The sequence below is a fragment of the Ochotona curzoniae genome, unplaced genomic scaffold, assembly GCF_017591425.1.
Source record: "Ochotona curzoniae isolate NIBS_2020 unplaced genomic scaffold, NIBS_Ocur_1.0 contig_43, whole genome shotgun sequence".
NCBI lineage: Eukaryota > Metazoa > Chordata > Mammalia > Lagomorpha > Ochotonidae > Ochotona > Ochotona curzoniae.
Genome location: NW_024466218.1, coordinates 11,836,546 through 11,862,483, shown reverse-complemented (window position 1 = coordinate 11,862,483; position 25,938 = coordinate 11,836,546). Strand labels below are relative to the sequence as shown.

The following is a 25,938-nucleotide window of genomic DNA, read 5'->3' as shown; positions in this document are numbered from 1 at the left end:
CAAGGACAAAGAGGAGAGGAGTCTGCCATCTCTGGAATGGGAAGAAGGAACATTCCAGGCAAAGAATAGGAAATAAAGGAAGCTTCCCACCACTACCACCACCAAAGGACCTGCATCTCATATTTATGGAGAAGGAGGAGCTCAGCATGGCTGACATTTTAGTTGGCAACTGGACCAACTTAAGCAATTCTGGCTTCACCTTGCCAGTCTGGGTACCGATCATTCATTCATTCATTCCCTTGCTTTTGTTTCCAAAGTCAGCAGTGACTCCCAGGAGGACAGGCTCTGGAGGGAACTCAGGAGGAGCAGTGAACATAGGAGTAACTCCTGGGAGGCAGCACCCACAGGAGACCAACATCTCCAGGCTCTGCCCAAATTGATTTCCCAGGCTCCAGCCCAGCCCCCTGTCAGCCCTCAGGGCTACCACATTGGGCACCTCCTGCAGTATTCCTCCCTCCTTCATCCTCTCAGCCAGGCCTCCCACCTGCTCTTGGTCACTGCCTGCATCCCCTTAGAATGCATACGCCCTCAGTCCAGTGGTCTTGTCTGTCCTAGTCACAGCTATTCCTGAAGCACAGGGCAGTGCCCAGCACACAGGAGTGGCACAATTAGGTTTTACTGAATGAACAAACTAGTGGACAAACAAATGGATGCATATATATTGCCCGAGTCCAGCGCAAAAGGCAGTAAGAATCAGAGTTAGGGGAATGGCAAGGAGAATGCAGAGGAAAACACAGTTTACAGCTCTTCAGGTTCTAGAGGTAGGAACACAAGAGATAGGGAGGTCAGGACAGTTGCAAGCCTGTAACTTCTGAGACTGTTCTGATTCTTAAGGTGGAAAGATTGAGCAAGATTTGGGTGAGTTTTAATGATGAAGGAAGATAAAGGGTTGACTTAGGGCTGGTTGCATTCCACATGCACCTTCAGGTGGCTATGTGAGATTCAGAGACCCCCACACCTTGTTTCTACACTTCTCTGAACCATCACAATTAGTTCTTATGGTACATGGTCACCCATTTACCTCATGCCACTATGAACCCGGTACACCCTTTCTCAGCCACGTAAGCCTACCACTTTTGTAAAGCTGACAATAACATAAAAACAAAAAGGTCAAGCCATACTTCCTTTCCCTTCTAGCTCTTGCTTACTCATCAGAAAGTTGTACATACAACGTGCATGTTAAGAATAAGAGTGTACACATGTTAAGGGAAATAACACCTGAGTCTGTTTTGTACAGTGTTTCTGCTTGCTGATAAGATACATACGCCTGTGGAAGCTACAAAATAGGAACTCAGTCATTTTCTTGATCCTACATGTAAGTTCAGCACTCCTATATTTGCATTTTAAACTGATACTTCCAAAAATAAAGACCAACAGTAAAGTCATGGCAATAATTCTAATTTTCTAATTTGTCTTTCTTTCCACATTAAATAAACAACAGATAAAACCTCTATAACAAGATGAGAGAGGCCACAGAAGAAAGCAAAAAGTCACTTTGTACATAATGCATTATTTTTTCTGGCTTTATTCACAAATGGCCCTGCATTTCCAGTTCGCAGTAAGTGCAGGCTACAGTGGTTGTAATTGACTATCTAAAGTTCTCTGGTTTCCCCTCTCACCATAAACCATGGTACTGCTGGGAGAACTCAAGGTCTTTGAAGTAGGACAGTGAAAAAGTGACCCTGCACCCAAGACAGGTGCACAGTAGAAGCACTGGAAAGCTTGTTATAGCATAGACAGCTGGGACCAGAGAACTTGCATTTCTGGAAAGTTCTGGGTGGTACAGAAGTTCCAGCACCACCCTCAGGACCCCAGGCTAGAGCATTGTCTCAGCTGTGAACATCTCAGAAAGGCACATTCTGTTACCTCATAGATGTTAAATTGCTCCACCAAGTCCAAGTCAGTCCCTTTCTTGTTCAAGTGCCTCTGGGACACGGCCGCAATGCCCAGCTCCTCCAGGCAGTCCACCACATCGTAGAAGGTGTCTTGGTCCGGCAATCCTGATAGCGTCTGGGAAAGGAGAACAACCAGATACAGAATCTGAGGACATTGTCTCCAGGTATTTTCACAAGGTAGCCAGTGGCCATACAATACAGGACAGTGCCACCTCTTCAGTGTGGTAGGCAGAATAAATCTCAAGATTCTCACACCCACCCCCCTTGTACATGAGCTATTCAATACCCTCCTAAGAGGGTCTCACTGTTGGGTCAGATGACCCTCCTGTAATCCATGTTCTGTTGGAGGGCAAAAGAGAAGGAATTCTGCAGGTGTAAGTCACGTCTCCTCCCTATTAGTTGATCAAAGAGAAAATGATCCCACCGAATGAACCCTTCAAATGGGGAAGTAGGGGTAAGGTCTTCCCTAAACTCGAAGATGGGAAATTGTCCTGTTGGCCTCAGAAAAGCAGCAAGCATCATAAACTTACAGCTGTAAGGAAATGAATTCTGCCAACAACCACGTCAACTTGGAAGTGGATGCCCAAGTCTCACATGGGACCACAACCCCAGCTGACATCATGACTGCAGGCTGGTGAGACCAAGTGGAAAACCCAGCTCACCTGCACCTGACTTCTGCCCTAATGGAAACTGAGAGACAACAAATAAGGGCTGTTTAATGCTACTTTTGTTCAATTTGTGATGATGTATCAATGCAACAGAAAACTAAAACTTCATGATCAGAAATAACTATGATGATCAGTATACCAATAGTCAGAGTAATAACCACCCAATGATTCACTTTTGTTGAGACTCAGTAGGGCTTCCTCCTACAGATATATTTGGAAAAACAAGGGCAATTTCAAAGCAGCTAGCAGAGGACATGATAACCTAAGAAAGAGAAAGCTGGCTTTCCTTTCTATTACATCAGACCAGCCCCCTCCTCAGAGCTGCAAGTCACCTGGAGAAGACATATAGCAGCGAGGGGAGCTACATCCTCCAAAACCTTCCAGCATTTCTGTTGTTGGGCCAGAACTAAGATGGAAGAGAGGGAGCAGACAAAAGAGTATGGGTAACGAGACATTCTTGGACATGCAATGCCACCAGAGGCCCAGTCAAGGGTGACATGTGCTAGGTCCTTGCCAGTGTCTGGTCATAGTGCCCATGCCTCCTTCTGACTTGTAACACCTGCCAGTGTGAGGATTCAAGTCTTGCTAAATTCCTTGGAACCCAGCAACTTGCAATAGACATGAAATAAAGTTGACCTTATAAAACCAATAGAAAAACTACTTTAAATAGTAAAATAAATTCACAAAGCAACTTGAAAATACAGGAATTCTTAATGCCATCCTTCTGAAAATGATGCCCATTTAATACCAGGGTTGGGTGCTGATCCACAAATGGTATTTCACTAAGGAGCAATCATTGGCATTGTGACCTGGGGAAAATGTCCTGTTTTATTACCTATTTCTTTCATTCTTAGTTGGTTTCGTGCCTTTTATATTTCTGAGTTCTTAGTATATTTAGGATATATCACTCGATGCTCTATTATATCACTCTCCTGCCCTTTTTTTGCAAACAATTTTATAGTTTGTCACTTTTAGCTGTAATTTGTGGTTTTCATTTTATACTTTTATGTAGTGAAACATTTAAATATTTTCTTTTTGGATTCTTTCCCACTGATTCTATTCTTAAATCAGATTTTACCGACCAGCAACCCATTCATCTTCATCTATTTCCATATTTTTCCTACAGTTTGATTTGTTACTTTGGAATCTTGAATTTACCTGGAATGTATATATTTTTAAGATTTATTCATATATATTTGAAGGCACAGTTGGGGGAAGACAGAGTGAGAGGGAATTCTACAGACAAAGATGTTCTCCGTTTGCTGCTTTATCCTGCAAGTGTTCACAACAGGTGTACCTAGGCCAGGCTGCAACCATGAACTTACAACTCCATCCAGGTCTCACAAATGGGTGGCAGGGAATCAAGAACTTAATCCACCATCTTCTACCTCCCATGGTGCATATTAACACAAATCTGTATCAGAAGTGAAGTGTTGGGAGCCAGGGTTGTGGCAGTTGTATTGTCACTGCCTGCAACACTGGCATACTATATGGACTCTGGCTCGAATCCTGATCTGCTTGACTTACTATCCAACTCCCTGTTAATGTTCCTGAAAAAGCATTGGAAGATGGTGCAACTATTTGACGCTCCTAGCTTTAATCTGGCCTAACTGCAACTATGCAGCCATTTGGGGAGAAAAACACAGATGGAAGATCTCTCTTTCTCTCTCCCACTCTTTCTCTCTCCCTCTCTCTCTCCCTCCCTCCCTCTCTCTGTGGGGTCGTCTCCCTTTCTCTTAACTCAGCCTTTTAAATAAAATAAAGTATCCAGGATTCAGATTAGCACTCCAACAAGAGATGTGCATGACCCAAACAGTGGCTTACTTAATCTGTAGCTTCAAAATGCCCACCTCTCTGTAGAAATTACTACGCATGCGGTCCAAGGGAAATTTTGTTTATTCTGATTTAGCAGCACCTCTGATGTCATGGGTGAATGCTGCCTGCCCTATGTGGCATTGACTGCAGCCAAGTTGTGTGCATGAGAATCTGCTCCAAGATGTCTCTGCTCCAGCCATCTGTCTACCAAACTAAACCAGATCCCACTGCATCCATCCTTACAGCACACACATTTTACCACCTAGTAGGGGAAACTTTCTATCAAGACCACTGCTACAAATGTGCTTCCATTTTTGCCATCACGATCATTGCAGTTGGTCCCTTCAGTTCATGCCCAGCATCCTAGGGAATACAAGGAAGGGTGGCTGATGTGGGGCCTGTGCTTTTAGACTCAGCAATCTGAAGGAGGCAACTCTAGTTCCAGGATGAAGTCTGTCCTGGGTCAGTACAGGATCCATTGCCACAGAGCCACATGCATGGGAACAGGCATTGGGAATGGCCATTGCCATACAAGGTTGTGACCAGAGGGACATGATGGAATGGGAGAAGGGTCACCACTAGAGAAGGAAAAGAGGACCCTTCCCCTAAAAATGGGTCTTATCCCAGACTAGCAGTCAGAATGCTCCTCACTCCACTGACTTGGGAACTCATTTACTTACTTAGAGTACAATTTGCTCATTTGTATCTTTAAAAGAGTGTTTTCCAAGATGATGTCTTGATAGGTACAAGTGGACATGAAACTCACACCTTTCTGGGGGTTTCACTGGAGAAAACCAAGCATGACAGCATGTAGACACTCCCAGGCACCAGCCACGATGTGCACCTGTGTGTATGCATAGCCCTTGGGTGATGTAAGGGATTCCTCCCACAGAGATGCACACTGCAGCTGTGGTTCCAGCCACCATGATGGCAATCCACACAGCGTTGCTCTTGGAGAGAAATTTTACATTTCCACAGTCTGCTAGTTGCCTGCAGCTGCTGTAACTTAGTACCATGTATCAAGTGGCTCAAAGCAACAAATGTATCCTCCCACAGTTTGGGAAGGTGTTAGCAGTGTCCTTCTCTGTCTGAAGGCTCTACAGGAAGATCCTTCCTTGCCTTGCACTAGCAGCTGCTGCTAATCCTTGGTGTTCCATAGACAGCTCATTCCAGCCTCCATCTCCACGGTTCACATCATCTTCCTCAGTGTGTGCCTTCTTCTATCTCACTGTCTCTGAAATATTTATTTATTTATGTGAAAGGCAGAGTAACATTGAAGGATAAACAGAAAAGAGAGATCTCCCATCTTCTATTTCTCTCCCCAAATACCATAAAGCCAAGGCTTGTGCAGGACAAAGCCAGCAGCCTGAAAGCCCATCCAAGGTGTCCCACATGGTTGTCAGGGGCCCAAGCACTTGGGACATCATTAACTGCCTTTCCAGGCGTATTGTAGGTAACTGGATCAGAAGTGGAGCAGCCAGGATTTGAACTGGCACTCCAATGTGAAATGCCATCATCTCATGTAGAGGCTCAACATGCTGTACCAGCAACATGGGCTCCTTTTTCTCTTCTAAATTGATACTTAGAGCTTCCTCTCCAATGACCTCATGTATCTTAACTGGATTACACCTAGAAGGATTCTATTTTCCAACATACACAAGCACTCATGGTTAATGCTGAAATGCAACCTTCAGGGTGACCAAAATCATCCCCTAACAGACATAAACCAACCTTGTTCACTAAAGTCATTGCATAAACCAGCAGCTCTGTGTCTACTCCATCTTTCTCCTCCAGGATTTCCATGACATTTGTCCAGGGTTTGACACCTGTGAGTAAAGTAAACACATATTTGTAAACAGCAATTCAAACTCCTTATTCCACTCACATCATGGGTTTTCAAGGATTAACCACCCACTCAGTACGGGCAGTGACTTTCAGTCTCGAGTCCCCAAACGTGATCTTATCTTTGGGTAGACTTGAGCATGTGTCTCCTCAGGAGTACTCCCTGAAAGGTAACACAACAAGGCATGCTCCAGGTTTGGGAGTCCTTGGGAGCCCAGTCCATCAGAACTGAGCAGTTGGCTAGGTTCCTTTTCTAAAACTCAACACAAAGGCACACCCCTTTGCCTGGTAAGACTGTCATTGTTGCCACCCAGCAATGACACTAAAAAAGATGAGGTACACTCTCGAGGGTCTGGGAAAAGCTGGAGCCACAACCAGACCCCTCACTGCCAACAGTGGCCGGGTTTAAACCCTTTTCTCTCCATCGGTTTTAGCTTTCCTCCCCGCTTCTCCAGCCCTCTCTCCGCCACCCTCCTTCCTGTTCTTCCCGTACTTTATGCTGCATTTCTCTGTTCCTGTCCCTGTCTCTCCATACTGCTTTTACTGCTTCTGTCTGTATACCTCTTTTCCAGCCCTCTCACCACCACCCTTCTTCCCACCCGTCCTTCTCCCCGTCCCGTCTTTCCTGTCGTCATCGTGGTCATCCGTCAGTCCGTTCTGTCTTAGTCGTCCCTCCATTCTGTCCCTGTTGAGCTTTTACCAGCTACTTTTATATCGTTTCCCACCAATCACTTCTCCCCATGGGTCCACCTGGTGCTACGTGATAGGCCAGTAATCACAGCAAGGGCATTAGCCTATCCCTGTGACTTCCTGTTTACCTGCTGGTGAGACCATTCTGCCTCCTGGCCCTGGGCCGGGCTGCCATCTTGCGACGGCCCTTCCCAATTCCAGGAGCACCTTTAGCACCCTGTTCCCCACAGGTCATCTTCTTGCTTATTTTTATCAAACTGCTTCAAAAGATACTATCATTGTTCTTCAAACACCAGCAAGACAGTCATTCTCATCCCAAGCAAATCCATGTGGCCACAAACCTTTGGCCCTTCAAGAGCTCTGGGTGTTTCTGCTGGTGCTTATAATGGGGCACCTTTGGCATTCACACACATTACCAAACATCAACTCAAAATATGTATTCTACTGAGTTACCCACAAATGGTTAAAGGAAAGAAAGCATTGAAGTTAACAATTTCCAGTAATACCAGTGGGTCCCCAAGCTGTTTCTTGGTTGCTTACATTGGACTCAAAGTAGCCCAACATGTTCTGGGCAAAGAAAGGCCAAGTAGCAGAGGCAGGCAGCCCAGTGTTGGGGGAAGCAGATGTACACACATGTGGGCACCATTTGATCCTTTGTAACATACACACAAACACTGGCTTAACTTGATTGAAAAATGTGTCCTTCAGCTGTGGTCTCTGATTCTCCCATTGCCATTAAGGATGTTAAGTCAGGAAACTGGCAAATATTTATATACTGCAAGGATGAATGAAATGGAAAGCTGGGCTCAACACCAAGGGCTCTGGCAGGGATCAGGGTGGCCCTGGGGGAAGGCTCAGCACTGGGCACTTTTGTGCTCAGAACTACAAGGTCACTTCATAAAGGTCAAGGGAAAGGTGTGCAGTGAGAAATTATTGTGTGGATTTCAGACACTTCTGTTCAAATTTTGTATTCCCTGGGCTTTCTTAAGCACTCTCATACAGCAGTCTAGTTCATTCTTCCCTGCCATTCTTCTCTGCTTTGCCAGATGCTTCGAGGGACAGGGAGTAAGGGAAGGGTTGGGAATAAAGAATAGGAAAAGGAGAAAGCAGGAGGATGGAGATGGGAGCAGAGAGAGAGAGAAGGAGAGAGAATGAGATTGAGTTCACACTGGGAATTAGGGCATCCTATATTAAAACCATAAACCATATGACTCCACCTTCATACAATAGGGAAAAGAAACTGAAGCCCTCAGTAGAAAAGGGACCCAGGGGACACCTATATATTGGGGTGGCAGTACCAACGGTGTCACTGGGTAAAGCCCTTGCCTGTTTACCTTAACACTAATGGGGCACATCAGAACATGGCACCTCATTTAATCATTGCATCTGTCTCCTTCCCAACTCTACTCCCTCCCCACCCCATTGCTTTGTAAGTTTCTGTAACAATGTTTTTCTGGTCGTTGCATAGCTGATGCCTCCCTCCAAATCTATAACAAAATACACAAAATCAATTGTCTCATATTTCCCACTCCCTTACAGCCTTCCTAGTACTTTACACTAAACCAAAAGGAAAAGAAGAAACTTTCCACCACACTGGGTATATGAGCAGGTATAACACTTAGAAGTTTATGTAGTGCAGTCCATGTCTTTCTGTACTAGGACAAACACATTTGACCCAGAGTCCTCAGTCATAAATGACAGGAGGAGCAGAGCTGGAGTCTTGGCAGCCTGCAATCAGAATCATGTTTTGCATGTTCTTCACAGAACAATACATGCTTGAACAGGAGTCAGAAATGGGATCACTTGGAAGGACGGCTGAATTTGCTTCGTGTTAATCATGTGTGATATATATGTTTAAGAACTATGTCATACCTCATCACCTGACATTCAAATAAAAAATGGAACTTCCTCAAAAGCTGTGCTAAGGTGCCAGCATTGTGACACAGCCCGTTGAGCTGCCATCTGTGATGCCAGCATCTCACACAGGAACACAAACTCAGGTCCTGGCTGCTCTGTTCTGATCTAGCGCCCTGCTGATGCACCTGGGAGAACAGAAGCTGGTCCAAATACTTGGATGCCTGCTACTGATGTGGTTGGCCAAAATGAAGTTCCAAGATCCTGGCTTTTGCCTGACCCAGCACCAGCTGTTGTGGCCATTTGGGGCATGCACCAGCAGATGTTTATCTCTGCGTGTTTCTCCCACTGCCATTCTGCATTTACAATAAATACTTTTTAAAAGAAATATGTGACGAATCAAATTAGTGGCACTTGAGATTTATGAATAAAATGTTTAGAAAATTTTATTTATTTCTTTGAGAGGCAGAGTTACAGCAAAAGGGAGGAAAAGGGATGGAGGGAGAGGCAGAGAGATTTGCCATTCATTGGCTCACTCCCAGATGACCACAATGGACAGAGCTGAGCCAGTTATAAGCCAGGAGTCTGGAACTTTCTCTGGGTCTCCCACATGGGTGCAGGGACCCATGGACTCGGGTCATACTCCACTAGTTTTTCAGGCACATTAGTAGAGAGCTGCACTGACTGAAGCAGCCAGAATCCAAACTGATGTCCAGGCAGCGGCTTTACACATTACAGTTCAGTGACAGACCCTATGACCTAATTTGTAAAATGAATTACCCTGTCTGATCACTCGCTGTAGCTTCTGTGGGACAGGTTCATTCTGTCAGTCAGAGGGCAGGTCCCCCTGCCTAGGCTGAAGAGAGCTCTCCACCAGCTGCCTGTTGAATGACCTCAGGACAACTTCAGAGAAAGTCTCTAATGCAGCCAAATGTCCACAGCAGCTCTCCTAAGGGCTCCCATGAATGGTCCTGGCTCGCTCTCTTCCTGCCAAGCCTACTCTTAGCCAGAGAAGCCACTAGCCACCCTGCAGAATGGATCCCTGGGCTAACCCATGTGCTGCACAGGTGCTGCTCACAGAGCAATCAGTTCTGGGTCAACTATTCACTTAAGGTGGTAAATAAGGTCATCTGGAGGACATGGAGTATGCTAGCTGTATCTGCTGCTTCCTTCAGTCTGATGGTTTTCAGCTTCCAAAGGAATCTTCTCAGTTGAAAAAAGAGGCACAGTGGCATAATATGTTAATGGCATAATATGTTAGTGGCATAATATGCTGGCACAGTGGCATAATAGAGAACCAGCATCCCATAAAGAAACTAGTTCAAAACCCAGTCACTCCACTTCTAGTTCAACTCTGTGCTAGAGGCTTGATAAGGCAACAGAGGATGGCTCAAGTCCCTGGACCTCTGCCCCCATGTGGGAGACAGTAAAGAAGCTCCTAGCTTTGGAACAGCCCAGCTCTGACCATTGAGGTCATTTGAAGAGTGAACCAGTAGATGGAAAATCAAGCTAGCTCGCACTTGCTCTCTTTCTCTCTTTCTCCCTCTCTCTCCTCTCTCTCTCTCTCCTCTCTCTCTCTCTCCTCTCTCTCTCTCTCCTCCCTCTCTCCCTCCCTCCCTCCCTCCGTGTAATCGACTTTTAAGTAAAACAAATCTTTACCCAAAAAATACAATTGTCGTCCCACATCACAGAGTAAGTCTAAAACCAGCACGAGGAGTAAGATTTAAGGCTTACTTATAAGCTCATGCACAACTAGGCAAGCAGTTACCCTCAGTTACCTGGGGCAGCTGTGGCTGCTCTCACCCAGCTAAGAACAGCTGAGCTGCTCCTAAATCAGCTTGCTGGAAATATACCCAGGAGTCACAATATTCCCCACAGAACACCATGACCTCTTTGTAAGTTCAGTGCCATCCCAGAATTCTGAAACAATCTGACTAACAGTGAAAATAGAGGATGTTATATGCATACTTTACAACATCTGCCAAGACCACATGTGCCACAGAGAAGCACGCCATGGAACCACACATGATGAGCTATTTCTGAGTGCTTCCATCAGTGTTTTACCTTTCTTTCCTCTCAGCTGGGAGCACTCAGTAGCAGAGACAGCAGCTGCCAGAGGTTTCTTAACACTTATAGTCAAAAGCCACAAAACTAAGACAACAGTGCATTTAGTTGTTTTAATTTTACTAACTGGGAAAAGATGGCCCAAGACTTGTTTTGGAGAGTCTCTGGACCTTGGATGTCATCTTTGATGTGGGGTCCAGGACCCTGGGATCATTCCCTCTGCCACTTTGCAAACAGTGATAGTTCAAGGAAGGCAAGTTTGGACTCGTGACTCAGCTAAGCCAGAGGAGGACTCCAAGTCACAATAAGGCTGCTCCTTCCTTCAAGGCTCTCGGTTACCTGCTATCCAGATTTCATTAGTTTTCCAAATGTATACCACAGAGCTACAGAATGGAGTATGGATCCTTCAAGGAAGCATGAATGGAGCTGCTTCACTGTTATCCAAACACCCACCTTTAGTCTCAAACCTAATTGACGCTGGAAAAGTTACACTTAGATTCTGAGTCAGCTGAGGCCTTGGAAAGGATTTTTAGCTGGCGGCACCAGTTGCTCTTGGCCACAAGCCTTCCTAACACGCACAAGTTGGCAATATGGCAGCCACAAAAAGGTGCCCCTCTCTGGGATTCACCTTCCAAATATTCCCCACCCCCCACCATAGGTTGATCTTCCTCACATATCCCGCACCCCACCCACCAACTCTGGCTGTAATCAACCACGCCTGGTGTTGATGTCTGCCTGTTGGTTCATGGGAAAGGGAAGAAAGCTACAGTTTATGCTCCTGGATGACTTTCATTAACCTAAACTAGAATTCTCAAAGTAACCAGTAAGCTACTATCTTCCATGTTTGAACTAAGCACTAGAAAGGTGTCTCCGAGCTATGCTAGTCAGAGGCACAAGTGGTTTGAATCAGAAAGCACCATTTAGGTTTCTGCCTTAGAGTTGTATCTCAGCAGATGTACACCTAAGTATGTGTGTGCCCGCGTGCGCGCACACACAGATAACTAAGGAAATACACCAGCATGTTTATCCCGACTTTTCAAAGTTTCCTAATTTTCTACAGTAATATCACTGTTCAAAACCACAGGAGAAAGCAAAAGCTGCAAATTTTTGGTTCTTGTGGGAGCCCTTTTAAGAATGGTGATATAAATTGAGTGTCCCTTATCCAAAACACTTAGAATCAGAAGTTTTCACACTTGGGAGTCTTCAGAAATGGAAATATTTGCATAGATTATTTCAGGGGCTGAGCCAATCTAATAAAATATATATTAAAAAAATCCAACAGTAACATCACATTAGGGAGCTCAGCCTCAAGTAATCCTTGGGTCTTACTGGAGAGAAAAAGCAACAGATAAAAAGAAAAGCAACAAGAAAGCCCTCCCATCCCATCCCACTCACCCATACACCTGCCCACCATTTTAGCTTCAGGTTTCACTGTAAAGACCATAGCATGTTCCACACCAATCCAGAGCTAAGCTTATTCTTCATCAGGTACTTATGGCTACCTGCCTGCTCTGAAATTACCAAGCTAAACTGGAATAGATCAGAAGGAAGACGGAATTGGCAGGTGCACAGAGCCTGGACAGAGAAGGACTTTGTGCTGCAGGCTCCGAAGAGTCCTTGGCAAGTTTGAGATGTGAAAGGCAGTGACCAGATTTGTGTTTCAGAAGAATCTTCCAGAGACTCTTTAGGGTGGCAAGGGACACCAAGTAAGAGAATTGGGATGGGCGATGAAGTTCTGAGTCAGGTGGCAGGGATAAGCAGAAAGATGAACAACACCTGGGGCCAGAAAGAATGGCGTGTAAAGGACAGCAAGGAGTAACGTTGACCCTGGCAAGACAGAGTATTTACAAGAAGGGATGGGCTCGAGGCAGCAGTCAAGTAGAAAATAAAGACAAGCTGGGCCTCTGGCCCATCCTGGGGGAGTCCATAAGGGCTTGTCCATTACCATTCACACTCCAGCCCCAGCGTTAACCATCTTATACTGATTATCCTAAAAATCGCTTCTTGTAGTAGGACACACAAACATGAGGAATTTTGTTGGTTCTTCATTCTACTTCAAGTCTGGGCACCTCCTTACACCCTGTAGTTCCACCTGGACGAAAGGGGCAGAGCTACTTACCTCGTTTGGTGTCTACCACTGAGACGGCTTGGACCAGAAGAGGTGCATTGGACTCGGAGTATTCCACAAAAACGAGCAGCAGCTTCAGGGCTGTCTTCACCACCAGGCGGAACTGGGCAGAAGATGAGAGCATAAAGTGTCACAGGACAGCAGACACAACCTCGAACACCTGCAAGCCTCATGCTGCCAGCACGGCTGCACCTGTGCTTGCTAAAGCCTCACATTCTTCCCCACTACTTTTTGATTCCTTCCTTAGACCCTCCCTGCAGAAAGCAGCTGTAGGTCTTATCCCCAGTGTGCAGGTGAGGGGAACCGAGGCAGTGAGTTGCCAACCCAGGATCATGCAACTTTAGCAGGAAACAGAACCGAGTTTGAAGCCATTCTTGGCAGTCTTCCTACAATGAGGTCATATTTGCCAAATTCATTACTTCGGTTTATCCCAACTACGAGACTGGGAGGCAGGCACAGTTAACTCCTATGTTTCCACTGGAGAAGCAGGTGTAACAGGTTCAATGACCTGCCAAGCTCAGACAGAACAAGCCATCTGGGGTAAGCAGGAGCCTGAACCAAGTGTCTGTTCTTACAGCCCAGAAGAGAAGTCACCTGGGGTCTTAGGGTCACCCTGACCCTTCCTTCACATAGGAAGAACTTGCCCTCACCACACAGCCCTGGGGAGGTCACAGGTCACTCACATAGAAAAACCCCAAACCTCCCTCCTGGAGCTGCAATAGCCTTGGTCCACAACCTCCTTCCTCAGTCTCCTTCCAAGAACAACCTGCTGAGGGGAGATGAGTTTGAATCCTTGTTGCAGTGTGGTGGGCCACACACTGTTGTTCAGTGCCCTTTGCCCACAGCAGGCACCTCTCTCAAGCAGACAGGGGATTTGACTTGTGTCTATGCTTTGTCTGCAGTGCCTGGAATTGTACCTGACACAGCAAGGGCTTGGAAAAGTGCATTCATTGATTGACATGGTCATATCATAGACTGGGTCACTCCAATTGACACCTGTGGGCCACTCTTGGGCCTCCAGGAACAAGGCGTGGTCCATCATTTTCTCTGTATTCCCAGGGCCTCCCACAGGGACAAATTCAAATGGACTCTATTCTGGGGAGCCCCTAGAGAAGACTGTTGTACAGGCCACAGGCAGCAGGCCATGTTCCGTATCATGCAACATCTCCCTTATGACACTCCCAGCCAAACAGCTGGCTTCCTCTTGGCTCTGTTTCTTCCCTCCAGGGCCCAGTGGTCAACCTCTCCAATGTCCTGCTGCAGCCCTTTGTTCCTTTGCCTACCTCACCTGCTGCTGCTGACTCCCTGGCCCAGGCTGCCAGGACTCTGAGGACCATACTGGGGTCACTGTTGTCAGGTCACCGGCAGACTCCCTGCTTGTGGATCCCACAGGTCCCTCTCTGTGCTCAGGGCAGTGGCACATGACACAACAAGCGACTCTTTCCAGAAGCAAAATCCCAGCCTCCAACCTGAGCAATGTCCAGGCACAGAATCCAGTCTTTGAGTAAGAAAGCTCATGGAATACCAAATGTTCAATGCTGCCCTCCAGACCTGACCATGACCCCAACCTAGGGTAGCCCCCTCACTTCTAAGATTGCTCCCCAATGCGATTAGACACCTGTAGTCCACTGTGGCTGAAACCTTTCAGCCATTCCAGGTCGCAGCCACCATCCCACCCCAGCTGTCAGCAAAGCCAAGCAGCACTTACAGGCAAGCAGCACTTTTGGGCTTTGGTTCTTACAATCACATCCCCACCACACACAAAACCAAATTCTTCCACGGGTTTCCAGCCTTCTAACTGGAGGCCCACAATGGTCTCTCTGCTTCCTGGCTTGGGATACTAAATTCCAAAGTGCTCTACTCAGTTAAACAAGACTGGGAGCAGGGGGAAGGCGTGGCTCAAGGAGCTGTGAATTGTATATTTAGAGCTTAAGGATGTTTCTTCAAATAAGTAAGAGCCAGCAAGTCTGAGCTTGGCGACTTCCTCAGTGGTTGGATCATCACTACATGGCTGAAGCCTTCTAAAGGCCTGTGGGTAAACAGCATCGCTGTTGCCCACCCCTGCTCTCCCATCAGCTGGTCTCCCGCCCCACCTCATAGAGGTTGTCCTGAGCATCTCTGTGGTCACTGGGCCCCAACCACCATGGTCCCTAAACCACCAACCCTGACAGGCTCTAATTAATAAATCATGACTTCCCAGGACAAGTCTTCCTTTTCTATCAGCCCCCACTAGGCTCTTCTCAGCATCTTCCCTTCAGCTGCTCTGGAACTTTCAGCACAGTGATTTTATTTTAAAACCCCAAAGTCTCCTAATTTATGATTTTCATTCTCTATGAATTTGGCTTTCACTGAAGTTCAAATTTATGTTGATGTGCTTATAGAAGCTTTACTAGATGAATTAATAACAGACCATCCAACCACTTTAAAGAGAAGCAGAGCATTAATTTTGTTGATATTTATGGGGCTAATCTCAAGCATGTCCTAATTAATCATGAAAACACATCCAGCAGACTCCTCCTCAGAAATGCCTGAGTATTACCATGTGGACTTGCACTAAAAGTCCATGGTGTATCCAACAGCAAAGCCCTACTGATCCAGAAACCAGAGAATTTGATGTCCTCAAGTTTCTGGGATGCAGTTAAAATGTTCTAAAGCCAAGAAGGGCCACTGTGAAGGCTCCACCTTGGGGACTTCCCAGAAGCAGCCATTACTATTGCCACTCATCCTCACGGGCTGAGGACAGGCAGGCAGAGGCGCACCAGGGGGGCAGCATCCTGAACGAGAAGGGGCGGGAGCCAGTTGTAGAGAGACCTTGAAGCACATAGCAGTGCACAGCTCAGATGCCCACCACTTCCCCAAGGCATGCGTCAGCACAGCATCACTCCCACCTCCACAACCAGACTGGCAGCTCTGCCCTTTTACTTGGACTTAGAGAATGTCAGCTGCAGAGAGAGGCCCAGAATGCCACTCCAACCTGCAGGCTCTCAGAACCACTGCTCAGGACAGCTGTAAGTAGAGCGTTGTCAGGGTCATGGAGAGGCAGAACTGGATGCAGCCCAGAGCATGGAGGCTGTGTGAGGGTGCTTGGGTTCCTACGCACATGCCATCACTTCTCTTAGGCAGAAGGAAACATACAGGAGCTCCTGATGAAGTCCTTGAGCCTCATGCTACCTACATGACACTTCCCTATATTTGAGGAAATACTAACAGTCTGTTTCCAAGTTGGTCTGTCCCAATGAAATCACAGCACTGTTCTTCAGCATACAGATAGCTCCTGAATTAGTAGGGACCAGAGATAATCCTCTCATACAAGAGACATCTTGGAGACAGACCCATATGCTACTGCCTGTGAAGTGTTAAAAGTTTTACCGTATTTAGTATACTCTAGGGACACTGAGGCCAAGCTTGACTTTCTGGTACAGCAATCATTTGCACAGTCTGTTTCCAACACCAAAACAATACAGGCCCAGAGCCTGCAACCAGATGGGGATGCCTGCTGGTGAAGGGAGGAAAGGCTGGCCAAACTGGGCCTTCATCCAGAGACCAAGTCTCTGCAGCTTATGAGTAACTTAGGCTCAGATGCTATGTCTACTTCACGGCCAGAGGGAAGAGTAGCAAGGCTGTGTCAGCATAACACGAGTGTATACTGCTTGATTTTCCAGCTTAGTCCTTTCCTGTGTGAAGGCAGCCTGTTCAGAACCTGGGTATGGAGGTTTTTGAGCAAAGGTCATTACTAGATGCATGGGAAAGGAATCAAAGATAGGATTTTAGAATTTCCCACTTAAAAGTAAATTGGCAGGCCCAACGCGATAGCCTAGTGGCAAAATCCTTGCCTTGCATCTACCAGGATCCCATGTGGGTGCCAGTTCATGTCCTGACTGCTCCATGTCCCTTCCAGCTCCCTGCTTGTGGCCTGGGAAAGCAGAAGAGGACAGCCAAAGGCCTTGGGACTTTGTACCCATGTGGGAGACCTGGAGGAAATTCCTGGATCCTAGCTTCAGATCAGCCAGGCTCCAGCCATTTTGGCCTCTTGTGGAAGATCTTTCTTTGTCTCTCTTTTCTGTGAATCTGGCTTTCCAATGAAAGAATAAATCTTTTTTTTTTAAGTAAACTGACACTCCCAGGATGTTTCATCATTGTTGCGAGATAGGAGAATTATCTTTACCAGGTCAAGAATGCTGCTTATAAAGCAGACATTAAAAGTTTTCTGAAACATCTTCCAATTCCTAACTCATGTTCGAAAGACTCAACAGCCATGAAAAGCAAACAATTTACAAATGCCAGGACCTAAGTTACCAAAAACTTTGTTTTGATTTCCCCTAAAACAGCATAACTATATAGAGACTGAACTTCTGTAATGTATGGACAGGACCCAGCTCTTTGTCTTCCTTAGCATTTAATCTGTCTTTCATCAGAAGGTATTCACTGAATTGAGGTAGGGATGATACCTCTTTTCCCATGTCATCACCAGCCTCAAGGAGTCATTTGCTCCTCTAGTAGATAAAACCCTATTGATTAGTATTGTCTGCAGGGGCTTACTGAGGGAAGTTACAAGTGCAAGGAGGGAAATGCCAAGTCTGGGGCAGAAGGTAACTATCACTTACATGTAACCCCTTCCTCTACCTTCCAGGCCCACTGAAGCCCACCCGGCCATCACACAAATCCTCAAAAGAATATAGCATTACTGACCAAAGATAGGTCACAATTATCACCCATCCAGAAACTTCAACCGGAGCTAAACATGCATCTCTTAGCCCCCATTTCAATCTCTAAGAACCTCATCCTGTTAAGATTTCTTTTTTTATTGGAAAGGAAGATCAGATTTAGAGAAAGGAAAGACAGAGAAAAAGATCCTCCATCTGCTGCACCACAAATGGCGACAATGGCCAGAGCTGGGTGGATCTGAAGCCTTTTGTGGGACTTTACACTACCATCCTCTACCACTATCCCAGGCCACAAAAAGGGTGGTGGATGGAAAGAGGAACAGCCAGGACACAAACTGGGGCCCATATGAGATCCCAGCAATTGCCAACTAAGCCAATTGAACCATTGCACCAGGCCGATATCCCTAATTCCTTGGATGATCCAGGAATTAAGCAATAACTTCCTGGCTCTTTGCTTTATGTTGCAATAAATACTTCCTTTCTTATACCACCTGATATCAATGATTGGCACATTAGGTGAGGTGACCCAAGTTTGGGGGTTCCACAGCAACAATATAAATAAATGCTGACTGTTTAAAATCTGAATTATAACCTGATAAAATGCCATGACTTATAAAACTAAGTTTATCAGTACTGCAGAGTACACAGGTATTGTGAAAAAAAATTGTTTCCCAAATGAGTTAAAGGCACATATCTTGAAGAATTTCTTAAATATTTTATTCCAATGCCATATCCCCAGGCTCAGAATTTCTGAGTTAGCAGGCTAGAGAAGCCCCGCCCTAGAGCCTCAGTAGCCTATGAGACAGCTGAGACTTCCCAACCTCTGTCTGCAACATGAGGTGGATTTTATCAGAAACAACACATGTGGCCCAGACGCATAAATCAGTACAGAATGTGAGATCTTGGCTCACAAAAACCCATCAAGATGACAAACGTGACAAATCACTATTTTCAGAGTAATAATCAAAGAGCACCTTCAGTAAACCATCAGCCAGGGACACATGCCAGGGACAAAGAGCTGACCTCAGGTAGGGTGAAGATGAGGCTAGATGTTGGCTCGCATCTCTTTCAATGGATGGAAAGGGGCTGACAGGTGTGTGCTGACAGGAAGAGGCAGAACTCAGGAGAGTGGGCCATCAGGCAGGTGAAGGGAAACCAGCCTGGCAGGGCATCCCCATGTTACCTCCCAGTGCTTCTTCCATCCCTCCTGCCATTTCAGCAATCCACCAAGATAGCAGAATATTTACACCAAAGGAACAGCACATGGGTCACTCTGGGGGTTCAGTATTACCCCAGTACAACCATCCTAGTTTACATGCACCCGCATCTACTCCTTCTCCAGCAGCCAGCAATGGCTGGTGATCCCTGGCCACAAGGGCAGAGTAGTGCTGCTTACATGTCCATGTAGGATAATGTCCATGTGAGGTACTGAGCTGCCACTCTGCTTTGTGAGGAGTTGAGGAACCCCCCAAAGCAGCACCCTGACAACAAAAATTGCACAAAATGAAAAACAAAAAGAAAAAGAGTAAATAAAAGTTTTACCCATGCAAAGCATATTTTACATGTCAGTCACTGGACATATTTTACAGCACCATTTTTGTCGTCTGCAGGGAAGCAACATAGAATATCTTAACAAACATCCTATGGAAGGCAAAATGCTTCTCACAAGGGCTCACATAACCTCTTTCCTACTGTGAAAATCAAAAAATGCAGAGATTAAAACTCTTAGGAAAATGCAAACCTCAACTGTTAGCACAACAGATAAGCAAATAAGAGCAGGAATCCAGACAAGTATCTGTCAAGATGAAAACTCAATTTGATCTAGTACTTAAAATCATTCTTCACGATACTTTAAAAACAACTTAACATTTGTTACTTTGGTATATAAATGACAAGTACCTGAAGCAATGGCAAGTGAATATTTGTCATCCTCAAGACAAGGGAGAAAACAAGAGTTATCAAAAAGTATACCAACAGCTAACTGCCCCAGCTTTCAGAAAAGGATTAAAAATTAAGTCCAAAATCTGCACCCTCCAGCTCACTAAACCCACCGCTGATCCCTGGAAGAGATGCTGCTGAGAATTTTTGGGCCACTGGTTCATGAGCACTTAGAGAGGTCAGACAATGCTGAGAAACAACACCTCCAGATGAGCAGGTCATGGGCAAGTGAGCACATCTCCCATGTTAACAGGAGACAAGTGGCCTCTTGGGAAGAAGGATCTTTCGCCAATAACAGTGGCACCTACCCGCCAGCTGCATCATTGTTTCACAGACTCTTCACTGGTATTATTCATATTTTATAGGCCAAGATCTCCATTTTTTAGGTGGAAGAATAATTCACCCAAAGCCAGATAGAGCATATCTCGATTTCAAGACAGCCTTGTGACTCCAATGAAGAAAACTTCAACTTCTCGGTCATGGGTTTCAGAGGCTTCCTGCTAACTGAACAACGGCCCTAAAACACTGACAGACCACCATCAACTTCCAGGCAAATTGGTTTTTTGCATTCACTGTCTCATTTCTTAATAGTTTGGTCAATGACACAAAAGCACTACTTATTTATGTGAACTAAAATTAGTACTAACAGCTCATATGATGAATAGTCAAAACAAAATTCATGGTTATCTTGAGGCTGGAATTCTAGATTGAAATCTTCGGGGGGAAAAAGGCAAATCCCCGCATTTAGATGTAAAAAAAATCACAGCCATGCAAAACAGAGGTAACTGGCAGACATGAGAGTGTGAAGAATAACAGGTCAAGCTGAGCCAGTTCCCAGAGCTGCTGCTGAAAGGTGCAAATCTCAGATGTGAGATTTGTGCAAGGATGTCTTACCCCGGGAAGACACTGTTGCTGTTCTACCTGATGGACGGCGAAATTTGTGGACCAGTACGTAAAGGAATTTTAATTATGTTTTTGAGGACTGACTGCATTATCCATGGAGTTTAGTTTAGGCAGGATTACATGATAAATGCCTTTACATATTCCAAGAGCATCCACAGGAAAGTCAGAATGATTCGCTCCAGAAAGCAGTGCATGGATGTTTGGTTAATGACACGGTGGGTCACACAGAACCCAACAAAGCAGGGTCCCCAGGGAGAACAAAGCTGTTGGGCCTCTGCCGGTATTAGGAATGACTGATGTCAAGAACAGCTTTAACATGACTTTGTCATCACTTCAAGGCTGAGATCCTATTATTGCCCAATAGGTAACTCAAAGAGTACCTCAGTGGGCTTCTGATCAAAAGCAGCAACATATCATGAATTGTAAGACAGAATGGCTCCCTAAATCTCCTCTCCCTGTCCACCTACCATCTGCTGCAACACTTGAAGCACAATGGGACACCCCCTTGGTGAGCTCACCCTGGGGACATTTTCTTCATCTCACAACTGGTATAACCAAAACTTTACTGCCAACCAACCCGTTTCCAACTTCTCTCCTCCAGCCAGTGGCATTGCCATACTCCTAGAGATCCAAAGCTGTAACCCACCTCCCTTTTATGTCTGCTTTTATATCTCTAGCTCCAGAAATCTAGTCCTAGGAAGCTATTCCTCAAAATGATTCTACATTATCAATCTGTACCCACTGCAGCCCTCAGCCAGTTCTCCTGCCTCACAGCTGATACTGCACTATCCTTTCCCTTCCCATCCCTGCCTGTTCCTCCTACATCTACCACTCCACGCTTCATTTCTCCATCTTACTGTTCTAACAAGAAACCTCCAGCAATGCCCCAGGTATGTGTGTAAAGGGGTCCATGGCCAGGGTTCCCCAGCTCAAATCTCTAGTTGTGGCTAAGTGGGAGGAGGGACGCATATCCACTGTCACACAAGTAGACATCAAGTCTGGAGGGTTCTATTGTCAGTACTGGGAGCACAGTTGGAAGAATAAGACTTGAGGGGCCCAGCTGAGAAGTAGAGAGACCAGACAAACAAATGTGGACAGCAGGAGAGCACTTCCCTCATGACAGCATCAGGAGGTATCCCTGAGGAACCAGCATGTAGATGAGGATTTATGAACCCTGGGGCCTCCCCTAGCGCTACCAGGGGATCCATCCAGAAAACCAGAGACATCCTTGATGTGTACAAACTGAATCATCCCACCCCAGCTAATGAGACTTCCAGACGCATGAAGAGGATGGACATCTAACTTACCTCTGATGGGGAAGATGGGGAGTTTAAAAGTGGGATTTTATAAATACAAAGAAAAGCTTTATTGAAAACACTTCTCTCTTTCTTTAAAAAGTCATTATCTGGCCCCAAACACATCATTTTCTCCTCTGGCTGTGAGTCTCAAATATCTGCAAATATGCATTGCATAATGACCCTCTGGCAGGCTGCAAAATCACAGCTTGTTGCCTTTCATGGAAAGAAAAATGAAGAATTACAAAAACAGAGAGACAAGATTGTTCCCACCCAATATTTGATCAACGCTGTGTCTGTTCAAGGTGAAGACAGAAGTCAAGGTTGATTGTTAGAAGTATCAGATTAACTGAGACCCAACTCTGTCAAAAAGAAATTCTTAGTACTCTTGGCTTTCCTGTTTTCATAACTTGAGCAAGGCAAACCTTCCACGATTCTCATCCAATCAGTAAGATTAAAGAAGAGATACTGAGGCTTCAACTCTCACAAAGACTAAGTCCTAGGTTGGCACATAAATTTTTAAAGATTCTTCACAGTCTAGACAGGGGTGAGGAAATTGTCAGTAGACACTGCACTGTCCTTGGACGTAACACATGATCTGAGAGCTACACTTAAAGTAAACTTCATAGTGGCAATCAAGCAGCCTTTCAGCCACCAGCCTGGACCTGAGCAGTAGGACATTTTCAGGTGCACCACAGTGGCAGGGACACTGATGCTCTGCTTTCTAACCACACTATGAGCTCCAAGATGGAGGCGGACTTGTGTCCCTCAGACAGACCATCACAGAGAGAGACTCAAGAATGAGAGAGACTCCTCCACGCCTTCCTTTGGGAACAGTGAAGACAGATACTGGTCCCCACTGGTCCAGTGCTGACGACGCAAGTGGCTAAGGGAGAGGCAAACGAGCTGCCTCAGACCCAGGTACCACAGTGGCAACCCAGGGCGCCCATGAATTACAGGGGCACATGTTGCACAGCTTCCCTACCCACAATTCCTCCCCTGGCTAGCACAGTTTGTACACACTCATTTTTTTAGCTTCTATTTTCCTAATTTAAAAATGCACCAAGAATATGTGCTCCTTTTCACTTATTTATTTTCCTTACAGAATGATTCCAAACTCAACACAATGTTGTCACAGCCCAGGAGACTCTAAGCCCAGGGATGTGTTTATATGACCCCTATTTTCTTTTCCTCTCCCCAGTTTCTTCCTCTCTCCTTTTTCTCCCTCCCTCCACCTCTTCTTTATGCCTGTCGGCTCTGTCTTCACCCATTTGCAGTCTTATCACAAAATACCAGGACTGGGTTGCATATAGAGAACAGAAATGCATTTCCCACAGGCTTGGAGGCTGCGAGATGCAAAATCAAGGTGCAAAGCCCTGACAGCTCAGGCTCCCTCCTTCCAAACTACAACCTGAACACTGCACCCACTGGCTAGCCCACTGGCTCAAGCCCTTTCTACACCAACATGTGTTCATTCATGAGGATGGAGACCTCTTGACTTCACTGCTCCCACTGCCACGTTTTCCAAAACCTTTGCATTAAGGATGGAGCAAAGGCATCTGGTGACATATTCACACCATGGCACCCTCAATGTCTTCTCTTCCCGCTCATGCTGACTTTCTTCCCTGCTCCCATCTCCCTGCTCCTTTACATTCCCTTGTTCTAGTCCTTCACTGGCAACGAAACTTTCACTGTGACAATCAACTGTCACTTTCCATCAGAAACATGTTAGATCTTATCACCCTTTAAAAGCCAGCCATCTGTTGGTGTTTATTGTGGATGAAATAGAAACACAAGAAGTATAAAAAGCCTGTTTTAATGGCAAAAAATCCCTTCCCATTTCTTAAAACTTCCATACTTGGGAAGCCCAGATAAACAGGACAGCTGGGGTGGGTTCTCAGCAGAAAACATTCCTACAGGATATGAGATAGAAATCTTCCCTCAGTCCAACTAAGTCATCCTTGAAGGTCTAGCTTTCCACTCTTCATCTAAGATGACCTATATCATTTCAAATCAGTGACTTCCATTTTCCCCAGAAGGAAAAAAAAAAGTCATCTTAGGGCAAACCATGGCTGTTTCTGTCATGCAATGGATTAAAAAGTAATAATAAAAACAAAAAATACCTCTCATCAATTATACTTGGAAAGGAAATTTAGGGGTAAAATATCAGTCATTTGAAGACATGGGGCCTAGTGTGTATTTATTTACACATCTGTCCCATCCAGTGCAAACAGGCTTTTCCCTTCCCACTATTCAAGGCCAATCACCAGAGGGCTAAGACCTCTGAAAGGAGGGTGCAGCCCAAGACTAGAACCACACTCATCACCAAGTCAAATGAGAACCGAGTTCTCCTGAAAGCAACAGCATCCTAGGAAAGCAGGTGGCCAAATGGGCCGGGCCAGGCCAGGGACGTGACTCCTCAAGATAGCATCTGGGGCACTCCAGTGTGGACGGGCTCTCCTAAGCCCAGCAATGGTGCGCAGTCCAGGCTGAGGGACCCGAGGAAATGACACAGATGCCATGATCTGTTGCAGTCAGGTTCAGATTCCAATCACTGCCTCCAGACTTTACCCTGCCTGAGCCTGATCTTGTCCACAGAATTGCCCTCCATACTCATAGTATTCCAACCCTGCTGTGTTTGCACCTGCTAAGAAAAGAATCTATTTCCAAACCTTCTCCCAAATATTCAGATCCAGGTACATTTCCAAGTTCCTCCTAGTCCCCTGGAGAAAACAGAAAGGACCATTCCAGAGCCTTGGCCAGTTTCCTGCATACTTCAGTGACAAGTCAGACCTACTTCCTGGCAGGATTTCCAGAGAGAGTGAAGACCCCATAGCCAGGCCATGACCAGTTGGTTTCTCACCAGAGTCCTTGGGGAAAACAACTAGACTAGCAATCAAGCATAATTTCCTCAACAATATGGGGATAACATTATTTACTTGGTAATGGCCTTTAGGGATTAACTGAGATAATGCTTGTAAAATGCTTAAGATGGTTTCTGGAGCTCAGTGACTTTTCAATAAATGTTGGTTACTTTTACAATTGATGATACAGTTGAGAGACAATCTCAAATTTCCTCTGTGTACAGGACTATATATAATCAGATGTATAGCATATAAATACATATATAAGTACCAAAACATATATGAATATGAACTACAAAAAATACAAAGAAACTATATCTATGGAATAATGATTCAACTAAACATCAAAAATCAAAGGTTCAAAAGGCACATGTTAAAGATTAACAGAAGAAAAAAATAGAAATGCACAAAACTTCACAGGCCATTGTCAATGTAAGCATATTTTTTAAATCTATGAAACAGCAGTCCTCATTAATACTGAGACAGGGACTGAAACAAAGCTAAACAGCATTTCTTTCTGAAAAACTGAGCAATGAAAAGCAAGAACAATGATATATAAACTCAACAACATGTTCAACCATAACTTTCCCTTACCTTTGACCCAATGAGAGTGTACAGCCACTGAATGGTTTCATTGTGGTTTATTACTCCATTCATCCCATCCACATACAACATAATCTGGCCCAACGCTATATAGAAGGGAGAGAGAAAAGAGATAGGAGGCATTATGGATTTAGATGTAAGCACAATTTTTCATGATCATCATGTCCAACCAGATTTCAAATTTTTGGTACACACTGTGTTCAGAATCCAATCTGAAGAGAATTTCTGAACTTGGAAATCAGCCACACCTCATTACAAAGACAAAGTGCTACCCACACCAGGGCTGTTCCTGGCAACAAAGATACCCAATCCAGTCATCCTCATTGAGTCCATTTTAACATGTAAGGGCATGTTTTCCAGTCTTGCATCTGTGTATAGTCCCCCTGCTGGCCAAGAGATCCATGCTGTAGCTGGGCCAAGAGGACAAATGAAATTTCCAGAAGTAAGCCATCCAATGTCCCAGCTTGTGGTCAGCGGGCTCCAGACTCCATGGAACCAGCCTGAGCCAATGCAATTTAATTCTGTTATACAAGCCATAAACATCTGCTTAAATATCACTTCTAATTCCTTTAAGTTTTTAGATAAAAAAGATAGATCTCATTAAAGAGTCATTTGTCACTTATCAAGTCCTAGATTCTTAGTTTTTGGAAAACATACAGTCACCACATATTGTCACTATTCTCCAAGCCATGTTCTTTTAAAAGACAAATAGAAA

General features: G+C 45.3%; 1 protein-coding gene across 5 annotated transcripts in view; it reads right to left on the bottom strand.

Annotated features, from left to right (window-relative positions):
* Nucleotides 1–25,938, bottom strand: part of FHOD3 (formin homology 2 domain containing 3) — a 431,569-nt gene that overhangs the window by 148,412 nt on the left and 257,219 nt on the right. For all 5 annotated transcript variants that reach the window (XM_040984913.1, XM_040984917.1, XM_040984914.1 and 2 more), the window contains exons 6-9: nucleotides 25,215–25,309; nucleotides 12,948–13,059; nucleotides 6,110–6,204; nucleotides 1,867–2,010 (exon numbers count right to left, since the gene is read on the bottom strand). In XM_040984913.1, the coding sequence (XP_040840847.1) occupies nucleotides 1,867–2,010; nucleotides 6,110–6,204; nucleotides 12,948–13,059; nucleotides 25,215–25,309 (446 nt within the window). The remainder of the gene's footprint in view (nucleotides 1–1,866; nucleotides 2,011–6,109; nucleotides 6,205–12,947; nucleotides 13,060–25,214; nucleotides 25,310–25,938) is intronic.